A 13,853-nucleotide genomic window follows, 5' to 3' on the forward strand; every position below is an offset into this window, starting at 1 on the left:
TGCAGTCACAGATTGCTAAAACCAAGCAATGCCAACATTTTTGGGGTTTTTACTGCAACTCTGGTGAGATTGGTGGGATATCTTCCATCAGAAGAGTGAGGGAGCACACAGGGCATGGTACTGGGGCACTGTGACAGGACAGACAAAGAACTGCAGAGCACCTTTACACCGACACATTTCAGAACACGCAAAACTGGCATATTCATTCCTACTGGAAAAACAGGGTCTCTTTTGTATGTATCCACACTCTCCAGGTGCCACATTAACTCTTTTTCCCTTATGTACATGAGAAGGATTTTATATCACCATGTAGGAGTTATCTTTCCCTTTGTTATTAATGTTCCGTTCTTAATGAGAGAAGCACAAGCAAAATTAGCCTTTACTACAGAAAATAACCAGGAAAGGGGCTGACTAATTACACCAATTGACGTGTGTCTAACACAAATCTTTTATAGAAAGAGTTAAAAATAAGCATTTCCGTGCCTAAAGTGATTAATATTCTCCCCAACTGTTTCTTTTCCCCAGCAATCTGCAAACTGTAAGTGGGTGGATATTTTTTTAGCTGCTTCTTATAATCATTATTGATATTATTTGCACAATTAGAGAACCACAACACAGAATGATGGAATGCAAACGTCCACACTTTAACCCCTGTTGGACTCAGTCTTCCCCTAATATTTCCCCCTGGTCAGAACTGGAAGTATAAACTGGCACAAAACTTGTTTGGGAAAAACACTCCATATAAAATGACATGAAAACGCCTGAACTCATTTCATGCTCCTAAAGTTTAAAATTATCATCCCTAAAAGCACCATTTAATCCTTCCTCCCGCTCTCAGTATTCTATTCCTGGCACTTCATACATCTGAAGGGGCAATTCAGCCCCACTCACTGACAACATTCACCTAGGAAATTCCTTCTGGGTCTTCAAATGCATTTCTTAGGGAACAAACCCATCTTTTATAAGTATTTGATTTTTCAGAGAAAAAAACTAAAATGAATAAAGTCACATCCAGCCTTAATAATCAGTTGCCTAAATGCCTAAATAAAATAACTCTGATAAAGAAACTGCAGGAATTGATTAATTATAGAGTCACTAAGCCCATCATATTCACTGTACACAAGAAAACACCGGTCTGAAACATCAAAGTGTTCTGCTTTCATTGCTTACCTTCTTTCTTTGTGAAGGCATTTAACAAAGACTTCATTTTTCCCTTTTTACTTTAGCAGCAATCCCCTCATTATATAACCTTGGCTGGGAAGAAAAGAGGCAAAAAAAAAAAAACACCACCACCAAAAATATAAAAAATAATAAAAATCTCTGAATCAAGCTACCCAGTTTCTATGTGTTCAGGCTGCCTGCACCCTGACATAAGCAGCAGGTTTCCGGGCACTGTGTAATTGCGAGCATAGCTGGGCATGCGGTACCCAGCGTTCTGGTGACAAAGCCCACCCCACATTCTGTCTGTCAGCTGGGAGCCAACTGTGCATAGACTGGAGCTGCTCAAAAAAATAGAAAGAACCTTACAAAAAACCCTGCTATCTTTCACAGCATTAGTCATGTGAACACCACCGACCGCCACAGCCTCGCAGAGGATGCGAGCGCTTCCGCGAGCGCTGCCTTTGTGCAGGAGCCAGCGCGGGGCTGAGGATGCTCCGAGGGGGGCCCCGGATTCCTCTTTGCGAAGGGCAGGGGGGGAGCCAGGCGGGAAGAAGAGTTTGCAGCAGCACCCCACAGGGTGCAACAGGGGAAGGAAACCTGGGCAGAGGCGAGGGCTGCTGTACAAGTCATCTAGCTTTGAAACTTGCACAGCTGACTCAGTGCACAGAGGTTTCTTGCCATTTTTTTGCCTTCTGCCATTAATTTATTGGGGGGGTTGCTATTTATTTGCTTTTTTTCCTCTATTTCCCTTTTACTATTTATTTCCCATTTGTTATTTATTTCCCTTTTGCTATTCTATCTCATTTTTGCTATTTATTTCCCTTTTGCTATCTATCTCCCTTTTGCTGTTTATCTGCCTTTTGCTATCTATTTCCCTTTTGCTACTTATCTGTTTTCCTGCTATTTATCGGGGTTTTGCTATTTATCAGCTTGCTCACTGCAACGCTCCAAAGAGCCAATGTGAGGAAAAGTACAAATCACACCCAGCTTCACACAATGACTACGTTAAGAACAGAGACAAAACTGCCGCTAAACAGCAGATCTGTACGTGGCCTATATTCCAGTCTGAAACAAGATACAAATACAACTATTTTCCAGTCCTACTGCACTGGAATAAAACACAATTTCTTATTGTACTTTTTCCTGTAAAAGTACAAAAATTTGACCAAGCCATTTCATTAAACTCAGCGCAGATGCCAGAAAATCAATGATGGAGCCACTGCAGGTTTCAAAGTACTAACTCTGAAGAGAAATGTCTATAGATAGCTATGCCAGCCAGTGCAAAATGCTCCCAGAGGAAGAGCAAGTAACTGAAACAGGCTGATAGGAAGCAGGGGGAGGTGCTAACAGTCACCAAAATTTCAAGCATAACTAGTTATAATGTGAGATATAAAGATTCCAAAGAAGGAGAAATTCACTGTTTAAAAAAGAGAGAGTAGCCTCCACTTAAAACTTGCCTTCAGAGGGTATAAACTGTAGAGCAGTTAATAAATACTTATTCCATTTCAGACATCTCCATTGATCACTAATGCATCTGATTTGAGAATTGGGTCTTTTTCTTACTGAGAAAACTGCTTCAAGAAAGATAGAAAATGGATTGAATGGATTGACCTGAACAGATTTAACCTCTCTGTACATAATGATCTCTTATTTAGCAGAACACTGAAAAGGATTAGTAAGCATACATAAATTTAATAGTTTCAACTTCACATTGCAGTGTTTATACAGTTATTAATTTACCAAGAAAGGAATCTATCTCTTCACTAATATAATTTTATGCTTTGGTTCAATTTATCTTTAAAAGCATCTATTCTTAGCAGGTGGAAATCTTACCAGAGGAACTGTTGGATGCAGCACATGTACATCACTAAACATCTTTATTTAACAGGAAGAATTTCCTTCTTAACTTTGAAAAGATGCAAGTCTTTCCAAAGAACAACTTTGAACTGTCAGTCACTAACTTTAAAATTCATTTAGAATTCATTTAGTGCATTTAGAAGAATCAATATCGGTTCCAGAAGAGGAACTGCTATGTCAGAACCACATGCCACTAATTTGAATTATAAGCTTCTGTGTATTGCTTTTTCTACTATCTTCATTCAATCCCTTGATTATGTTTGGAGCTACAAGTGGCAAAGGAACTATAATTATAAATAATATTTTATATTTTCATAGTACTTTCTAACTAAACTTAGTACACAAGGGCTCATGAATTCTGCATAAAAAACCTCAGTATTATAGAATCACAGAATGTTTTGGGTTGGAAGGCACCTTAAAGTTCATCCAGTTCCAACCCCCTGCCATGGGCAGGGACACCTTCCACTAAGCTCCAAGCCCTGTCCAACCCGGCCTTGAACACTGCCAGGGATGGGGCAGCCACAGGTTCTCTGGGCAAGCCATGTCAGTGTCTCACCACCCTCACAGGGAAGAACTTCTTCCTAACATCTAATTCTATCTAACTTTCCTAATATCTAGGTTAGTACCTAGTGGCACTCCTGCTTCAATAGGCAAACAGAGACTGAGAGAAGTGTGTTTTACAGTGGTAGTTCCTGAAATGCTCAGGAAAGTGATTTTCATCTTAATTTCTTGCTTACTGATTAAGCTAAGAGAATCCTTTATAAAAGTCAGGCAAGTGCTTGCTGGTGTTCTTTACTTTTTAGCAAAGTCCATCCCTGTATACTTCAAGAGGAAAATTACCTGTTATGCCTCCAGGGAAGGAAGAAAATCATTGCCTCCTTGTCTGTGCTTCAGTAACCAGAACACATCCACAGAAAATCATATACTGGCTATAAGCAGTAACTATCTACAAAGAGATGGAAGCCCAGCGCTGCTCCTGTTTCTCCAAGCAGAACATCCTGTTTTACTGAGAAGGTGACCCTGGTGCAGAAACCTTGGAGTTGAATCCTCAAACTGCCTCTTCCTTTATGTCGGGGTCAGTGTTTGAAAATAACAATAGTTTAAGCACCTAACCACAGCAGGGAGGTGAGGAAAGGGTTAACTCAATTGTGCTCATTCATGTCCGATCATATACAGCAAAATAAAAGCAGACAGGCAAGTGTAGTCAATCAAAATCAATCCCAGGGGGTATTTTTATTAGATTCTTGCCAGAGCTGTAGCATTTCATCATCCAGAGGATTCCAATCAGTGCTAGAAAAACATAAAAAATATTAAAGTCACTGGAAATGATTGAGTTTCGCGGCAATTGTAGGAACTCTTTCCAATCCACACCAGCGGAGACATCACCTGACGAGTGAGCGCTTTATACCATTGAAGTGTCTGTCTTTTCCCCAGTGCAGGAAATAGAATTTCTTCCTCATGGCAGAGCACAGTGCTATAAACACTATTGTATGACTGGAAAATATGACAATCAAGGAAGCCAGTCAACTATTTGCAGCTGCAGTTTGGGTTTTTTTTTCTGATTTTCACTAATAGCTATGAAGACAGGCTGAGAAAGTTGGGGCTGTTCAGCCTGGAGAAGAGAAGGCTGCGTGGAGACCTCAGAGCAGCCTTCCAGTATCTGAAGGGCGCCTACAAGGGTGCTGGGGAGGGACCCTTCATCAGGGACTGTAGTGGCAGGACAAGGGGTAATGGGTTCAAACTGAAACAGGGGAAGTTTAGATTAGATATAAGGAAGAAGTTCTTTACTGTAAGGCTGGTGAGGCACTGGAATGGGTTGCCCAGGGAGGATGTGAATGCTCCATCCCTGGCGGTGTTCAAGGCCAGGTTGGATGAGGCCTTGGGTGCCATGGTTTAGTGTGGGGTGTCCCTGCCCATGGCAGCAGGGGGTTTGGAACTGGATGATCTTAAGGTCCTTTCCAACCCTAAATATTCTATGATTCTATCTGTTTCTTTTAACTGAAGTCCTAAAATCTGCAGTGTTGGGAAGTTAGAAAGGAAAATACTCCAGCAGCTTCCACCTTTTCCTGCCTCACAATGTTAGGTTTGACATTATTAGCTAGGACAAAAACTAATAATTTGAGTATACTAAGACACAGCAATAACATAACCCTCAAGCCATTAGCATCCATGACCTAACGATCATGAAGAACCTTACAGAGAGAGGTCAGCTAAGCCCTAATTCCCTATTTCTTTGGTTGGTGCTCAGGAAAATGCATGTGAGCCCTGCATGGGGATGTCTCTCAGAAGAAAAGGCCGCCTCAAACAGAAATCCAAACGTGAGCTCTTAATTTTGAGTAGTGCTTTTTTGTACATTCATAACATCAGGCTCCCAAATTGTGTAGGTATCTCAGCCCGTAGCTCCCATTTGAAATCTTTGGAAAAGCAATGATTTGCATACTCTTGAAGATCTATATTTAGGCACTTAAATGCCCTTTAGAAAAAACAAGTAATAATGAAAATTAGAACAAATAATAAGAAATAGTAATAATAAATCATAATAAAAAAGACCTGGCCAAAGCTGCACTCTTACTTAATCACCCCACCAACACATCTCCAAGAGCTTCTCAGCTAATGGTAGAACACAGTTATGATTGCCATGCTTCAAACCTTTGTCCAGTTTGGAGTTCTTGCCAGAAAAATGTCTTTAACTTGGATAGATATCGATGTCTTTGTTAAAATACAGTTCTTAGCATGTATAAATGTATTTCTCTCCACTATAAAATAGGCTTCCTGTATCGCAAGCCACCAAATGGAGAGTTAGACAAGAAAAGACAGAGTCAAATATAGACTGGAACGTACAAAAAGACTCCTAGGGGAATAAAAAAGAGAAATAAACCCTAAGCTGGTAGAGTGCTTCTAGACTAGTTACTTATTCCAGAAAGCCACAAGGTGCTCAGGAACACAGTGCTGACAGATTCAGGAGGAATCAACTTCAGAAGAACAATTAATCCTGTTTCATAAAGCAAAAAGGTTGGGGGTTTTATTAGTTTTCTGAAGAAATCTGGGCAGTCTGCTCAGGAATAAGCAGTTAGACCAGCACTGAGAGAGAAGCATCACTTGAATGACGTTCGAGAAGCTCAGCCTCAGCTGACCCAGTATCTCCCTCACCACAGTTAGCATCTCCTTCCCACCCAGCTACTAGTGATATCAGTCAGCTCTCATTAGCAGTCTCCGGGCAGTCAGTCCAAGTTTGAAGGGTAGAATGGGGGCAGGAGCCTGTGTGTAGGAAAGGGAAGCAGAGGGATGGCTCAGGAACAGATGGCAAGAGTTATCAATTAGACAGAAAACCAAAAAATAGCAGAACAATTTACACTGCCATGTGCCAGACACCCCTTCCATCATCCGGCATTCCTGCTACGGTGCCGTCCCCAAACCCTGCTCTCAGTGACAAAGGCCAGCCTCTGCTCTCTCAAGAAGCCTAGCACCTAGCTGTGTTCACAGCACTTGCTTAAACATGACAATGAGGAGTTGGAAAGGTTCTCAGCTATCCAGCACTGTGTGCATGGCTTAACTTGAGACAGGTTTTCATGTAGTGGAGTGAACTGGCCACTGCTGGCCTTCCCAGTAGTGCAGGAAACATTTTACTCAATTCATGTTATTCAAGGGGTAACGGGTTCAAACTTAAACAGGGGAAGTTTAGATTGGATATAAGGAAGAAATTCTTTACTGTAAGGGTGGTGAGGCACTGGAATGGGTTGCCCAGGGAAGTTGTGAATGCTCCATCCCTGGCGGTGCTCAAGGCCAGGTTGGACAAAGCCTTGGTGCCATGGTTTAGTGTGAGGTGTCCCTGCCCATGGCAGGGGGTTGGAACTGGATGATCTTAAGGTCCTTTCCAACCCTAACTATTCTATGATTCTATTAAGTATTTTCGAACTAAGCATGTGAGGGGTATGTCGTTGTGGGTACACTGCAAAGGAATCTAAAAGCTGATGAATATACAGTTGCCGCACTAAAATGAGCTTAAAATCATGGGAAATGAAACTCAATCACTCTCTCTTACCATACTCATATGAGTGATTATAAATAAGGTTACAGCAGTAATGCAAGAGTAAAAGAGCTGCATGCACCTGCAGAAGGCAGACATGTTCACCTTACAGCTTTACTTTCAGATGCTTATACAACATCAAGAGGATACAGAGAATCTTCTATTCAGATTGAATTTTAAAACTGCTAAGTATTGCTTAAAACTTGTTACCTGTCAGATCAAACATCTGAAATCTCTTTGATAGGTTAGAAGATAACAGGTTTAGAAATGATGATCCAGAACAGTTTGAATATCATGGAGTTTCCTTAACAATAAAAATAAACCTACCAGATTCAGTGTGTCAATAGCCACAAATATCTGAAAGCTCTGAGTGCAGCAATACAGATACACAGAACAGAATTTACCTGAGAACTGAAATAAATCCTCCATCCCGAAGGCTAAGAGGCTGCAATTGCAGAAGGAATCAGGGTCAGGGGTGCAAAGAGAAGCAGAACAATGGAACGTTAAAAGGTGGGGAGATGGAACCCTCCTATTTCACGGGAAAGGCTGGAAGTGGGGAGGAAACAATGGGCAATAACGAGGGAGATGTCTTGAAAGTAGCAGCTTGAGGAGAGAGCAAAGGAAATGCAGTGAGAGAGCTGCAAGAGCTGAAGGAGAATTTTAAAACATGACTGAAATCTATCAGCAATCTTGAAGAAAGCAGCTTATCTGAATAAAACACACGTGGCTCCTTTTCAATCTACCAGCTCTACTGCTATAGCAAGAAAGCAACTTCTCCAAATAAACCCCTGTGCTTTTTGTAGTCCTGTTTCTGCAGTGCTCTCCCTCAGCCAGCTGTGGGGAAGGAGAAGGGCAACCCGGACCACGGGCTCAAGGTCTCCTGCATCTATAGCTCCTCATTTCTCTTACACATTTGGGTTGCAAGTACCATCCAGTCTTACTCTGCATAAATAAATATGTACAAATAAATACAGTAAGTATTTGTATCCATCTTCAACGCATCCATGCACCCAGATAATAAATGGTTTGCTCTGCTGGTTGTGAAGACAGGGAAAAAGAGAATCTGCCCCATCCCTGGCAGTGTTCAAGGCCAGGTTGGACACAGGGGTTTGGAGCATCCTGGTCTAGCAGAAGGTAGGGATGGCAGAGGGTTGGAACTGGATGAGCTTTAAGGTCCCTTCCAACCCAAACCAGTCTGGGATTCTGTGATATGTTACTGTGAACCCTTTCAAAAAAGGCAACGGGTGACTTGCAGTAGATAAAATATAAAACTACTTGCTGTAATTGATTTCTTTTAATATGTATTGGGCTGATTTCAAGGTCTGTTTTCATCAGCAACGAGAACTCACCCAGAATTGTTCCTCTTTATAAAGCAGTGGACTGTTGGTAACCTGCTAGCTAGAAGTGTTGGTGAAGCAAGAGATTTTCAACTTGAACGGTATCTGGACAGAAAGATCTATTTAGCTCAGACCATCAGCCTGAACTGAAAGCATTCAAGTGTGAACCCCTGAAGCTGCATTCTTTTACCTCCAACAGTAAGACAGAAAATACAGATAACACATATATATCCCATTACAAAGTCTTATACTCTTTAAACAAGCTGGTGAAAGGATGGTGAAATTTCCTCCCCTAGTAATACACCAGGAAATAGCATCCTGATGCAGCACCACTCAGAAGCACCGAATTACACAACAAATTAATTTCATTCTTTGCATTATATACACACGTTGAGTTGGGAAAAATGTCATTTAACATCAGGGAGCCTGTGCATATTCCAACCCACATCATTTATGCTAAAGAAATAAATAAGTTTCATTCAGAGAGAGGGGAACTTCATGGCTGGTACCTCCTGCAGACAAAGAGGCCCAATTCCTCTTCTAATGTCTGATGCCAATGGGCCTTGGATGCAGTACATGAATTTATGGGTTGCAATCTGAGGTTGCAGTGGAGAACAAAGACAAATGGAACTACACAACATGCTTAGAAAAACAAATGTACCAATATTGGATTGCATGCTGTTTCTGTGTTCTGGTGTTGTACAGAAAACAATCTAATTTTGCCTTTGTGTAACTTTCCTCCTACCAAAAGCTCTCAACGAATTCCTTAAATCATTATGTTGTTCCAGGCTTATTCAGTGATTTGATTTCACTGCTTTAATCTAAGTGTGAACCTCTTTAGTAAATAGTGGGACAAAGCATCTGTGCTTCCAAAAGTGTTGGTGGATCGTGTCAGTTTTATTTAGAATAACACCCTTTTCATAACTGAAAAGTGGATATTGCTGTCAATGGGAGGCAAAGAAAGAAGACTGGACTCTTGCAGAAGTTATGAAATATATTAGTAACCAAGGTGGTCAAGTGATGTGTCAGAGGCACATGTATTATGCTAGTAACAATTGAAATAGAAAACTGTAATTACTGAGAGGGTGGAGGGTGTTGGGCAAATTTATTTGTACTACTTTTGGTGCCAGTCAGTTGGAACCAATTCTGCAGGCATCTTTCAGCACTCCTCCCCCAGCACATCAGACATGAAATGCATCCACTCTGCTCTAAGAGCATCTTACAGTACCTGTGCAGAAGTCTAAATGATAACATAGGGTACATAATGAGGGAGAAGTACACCTACAATGAACACCAGCTTTATAGTCCATCTCCAGCTCAAGTCTTCCTCAAACACACAGTTACTCCCCATTAACTGCAGGGCAAATGACAGAAGACCAAGTCATTTAAGTTCATGCACGAGTTAGCCCAAGGCAGGGATGATCAGAAAACAGCAAAGAAATATCTTCCTTTAGCTCCCTCTTCTTCAACCCTTGAACCTTGGTGTCCTTTATCACCATTTTCCAATCTCATTTTCCCTTCTCCTCATAGCTACAGTTGCCTTTCACCGCTTCCATCACTAGTTCTCTAAGGATGATCTTCCCACCACCCAAAGCCAATGGGAAATAAATGGCACTTAAGAGCGAGAGATAACGGCTAAAAGATTCCATATCATGGCAAAGTTACATCAAGTTAACAACAAAGACAAATGGATAGCAATAGAATGGGTGGGGAGAAAATAGTATCTAAGGCAGCTCACCTAGAAGAGGAAGATTTATAGGAGGTCACAACACATAAATGCCTAACAGTAGTGGAAAAACTCACCCAGTCTTCATACACTGAAGTGTAATTGTGGAGGAGGGAACAATCACTCAGTTAATATGACATTATTATATCTTTTTAATACCTTATTGCACTTTGAGGGTAATATTTTCATGGAGAAAAGAATATCGTATCTTACTGAGGAGATATACCTGGGCTTGAACTGCCAGCAAAGGAAGTATTGGGAAAGCTTTTCACTCTCCTGGTTGGCTTCCATGGTGCACATGACTTTATGATGTATTTAATGGCAAAAACTTGCATTGCCATTTTCATACTTACAGTAGAGCAGCAAAAGCAGCCCAGTTTTATTCTGCAGAGATATTGCCAACAGAACCATAAACTAAGTGCGAAGAGAACTAAATTGTTGGCTCTGGCAGGTTCCCTGAAGCCCATGAATCTGCAAGTAGTAAGAGGAGAACTGAAGGAGAGAATGCTGCTGGAGGGCCATGAGTGTAGAAGAAGCCATAAGACCTCCATATCCCACAGACTGGCATAACAATCTAGAAAGCAAAAAGCATTTTTGTGATTGTAAATGTAGCTTCTCAAACGTGGAGCTAGTGAGAACCATGATTATAGCCCCTCACATGATCCTCTGCACACTGTTTTTTCCCATCTTATGTGGTAGAAGTCATCTTTCAGAATTCCTCGTTAGCTCTTATTCTCAACATCCCAGTTCCAAAGTGGACCTAAGCACTGTGAGTACCAATTTCTACTTCATTTCTGAGGTGATGCACATTTGGGTTCACTGAGGAGAGAGTTTCTCACTGTAAATTTCTAATGGTCTTTTTTTTCTGCTATAGGTAGTAGATACACAATACAACTATTCAACCCTCAAAATATCTTCTGTTCTAAATAGAGGAGAGCAAGCTCTATCTAAAGTCATGCTGTTAAGCAGGGTCTTAAACACCAATAAAAACCCAAGATAAACCCCAATAGTTTAAGCTGATAATTGTCTCACTATCCTTAGTTCCATTTAGTCATTTGGTGTTCAAAAGAAACTAAAACACTGCTGACTCGTTCATTAAAATAACAGTATTTTAAATTATATTAGTAGCCTACATTTCTTCATCTCAAAAATAACTGTTAATGAATCATGCTGGTATAAGGAAGAAAGGGTAAAAAAAGGATGTATCTGCTGTAACAGGGGGTTATCTTTGTGCAAATATGTAGGTGTTTGCAGCATTTGTAATGTTCTCAGTGGTTAATCCCATTGAGAAAGGAAAGCTTGCTCACTGAACAGCTTTTGAGATGGATCAATAGTTAAAGTAATACTACAATTCTATGCCTACCTCTGATTCAAGACATTATCACTCACATTTTACAGTGTTTGCAAATGCTGAGGGAAGACTTTTTTTCACCTCAGTGTAGCCTGTTCCTTGATGTTGCCAACAGATGAAGTTTTGAGATGCTGCACTCACAGCTGAGTTTAGAGCCTATGTAACAAGAATAAGAACTCTCTTGTGTCTATCCCAGAATCCCAGACTGGTTTGGGTTGAAAGGACTTGAAACCTCATCTAGTTCCAACCCCCTGTGCCATTGGCAGGGACACCTTCCACTGGACCAGGTTGCTCAAAGCCAGTAAGTCAGATCAAGTGAAAGAATAAAGAAGGTGTAAGCTTAAAACCTGTTATGAAAACCTAATCTTACGTACATACTATTTCAGAAACATTACCATTTATTCCTATGTTGCTGGCAGCAGTGGTAGAACTCCATGATATTCATTAATTCAGAGGAAAACGCGTGGCTGACATCCAAAGCATTACTATGAAAATAGAACTGTTCTGGATATTATTTGGCAGTCACACCCCCGGACATCATGAGTACTACAATGAAATCTGACTTCCGTGTTCAAGTTTCAAAATAACTCTGTTTTTTTCCAGACAAGAAGTGATGCAAATAAAGGCAGGAGAAAACAGCAATGCACATCCCTAGAAAAGAATGCATTCACAGAAAGGAGAGTAATTGTACGAATAAGCAAATTGCAAATGTTGTTCTCTACTAAGTCATGGCATTTCAGAATCATTGCAGACTGTGTGTTTAGGAGAGAAATCCTCCTGTTGTATCACCTGTACACGCTTAACTATAACATGTGTCTACTAGCACTTCCATTACAGCAAGGATCATTTAGCACTCACCACCTAGGATCTAGCCAGTCGTCATCCACAGAAACATCTAAACTAAGTTAGGCTGATTGTACTCATATAATCCAGGGCACAATGTCAGGTATGAGAATTTTAAGTCATAAACAGTACATCTTCATAAGCAAAAAAAGTGCACAAAGAATGCACTATGTGTCAAAGGAAAACAGTACATAAGAGAACAGATAAAACAAGGTAATGTAAAACGTATTTCAGACAATGCATCAGGTGGCTTCAGCTGAGAAGAAAATTTAAATTACTTACAATATTCTTTCATTTACAAACATCTGTAATAGATCTAAACTGAAGGGAAGATCCAGCCCTTGGCTCCACCACTGGAGACCAGACCCAGTTTCACCAGGAGCTGGTGGTGCAGCAATACTGCAAGCAGCACCCAGCAGCTTTGGGAACTGAGGAACCTCTGCTTCCAGACAACAAAGAGGTGACCACAGTTCCCAAGGATACTTCTGTGGCAACAGGGGACAGAAACAGAGTCAAAGATTATGCACACCCCCCCATGTCACGTTCCCTGTGGAGGTCAGGAGAGCCTGAGAGCATTCCCTCAAGTGGCTGAGGATGGGTGGAAGGGTGGGGAAATAGAACAAGAATAAATGGGAATTCATGAATATATGGGAAAAACGTCTATAAAATAACTGCAAGAGTAAATTCTCCATAAAGTCTTAATATATTTTTCCTGGCTGAGATTTTGGCAAGAAATGTAGAAATGACTCACCCTAAGTCCCCCTGGCTAGGACCACGCTTTCCTTCCTGTTGGGAAGCTGCAAGGAATATCGAAGGAAGTATCAGCAGAAAAAAAGGAGGAGAAATAAATGGGACCCACAGGACACATCTGAGGTCAAGAAATAAAGTCTAAATGGAAGTGGAAGGACTGGAAAGAAGGAAGAAAATGCAGTGAAATTCCAGTGATTCCCAGTGAAGCTGGGAGATATAATCTGAAAGAGATTTTCAATGAGGAAAATGCAAATGGATTACTGCTTAAGAAGCACAGTACTCAATGACTCAGGGAAGTGCATGTCGTGTTGTACATAAACAAGGAAGCAGCGTACATTTGGATGCTGCTCATTGCACAAAGGAGTAAGGTGCAATTCCCACAGCCTCTTCTCAAGCCTTACTCATTTTCTGAATGCCAGACACCAGTTTAACATGAAGACATATCAAACCATCCAGCAGTAGAGGAAATAATTAAGATGCATGAGTGACTAATCAATGATTTACATTTATGCAGGAAAGCCTACAGAAAGTAAATGCTCTGAGCAAGCTCCTACACCATCCGCAGAGTTGTGACACTGGAAGAGATGCACCTCTTATTCCACAGGTTGACAAGTAATGAATAAACATGAAGATACAGCTGTTTAAACCCCAGTCCCAGTGAAAGTTGTGTATCTTTTGCTAAGGACTCTAATGGGACCACAGTTTCAGTTAAGAAATAAAGAAACATTTGAATGATGCAAGACAGAGGACTGATACAGAGCAATAGAAATGGACATGTGTTGGATAACCAGAACGGAACAC

The 13,853-nt window shown here is 40.9% G+C and overlaps 1 protein-coding gene across 2 annotated transcripts in view; it reads right to left on the reverse strand.

The window, feature by feature from the left end:
- The window catches only part of SHANK2 (SH3 and multiple ankyrin repeat domains 2), a gene marked incomplete at both ends in the record, with an annotated part of 306,577 nt that overhangs the window by 223,956 nt on the left and 68,768 nt on the right, over positions 1 to 13,853 (reverse strand). Inside the window, one exon of one of the 2 annotated variants that reach the window (XM_080618797.1) lies at positions 1,171 to 1,733. The exons of the other annotated variant lie outside the window; for it this stretch is intronic. Within the exon in view, the coding sequence (XP_080474923.1) occupies positions 1,171 to 1,207 (37 nt within the window). Of the gene's footprint in view, positions 1 to 1,170; positions 1,734 to 13,853 lie in introns of those variants that run through there. 2 annotated transcript variants of the gene reach the window in all.

Source organism: Psittacula echo (assembly GCF_963264785.1).
Source record: "Psittacula echo genome assembly, chromosome: 5".
NCBI lineage: Eukaryota > Metazoa > Chordata > Aves > Psittaciformes > Psittacidae > Psittacula > Psittacula echo.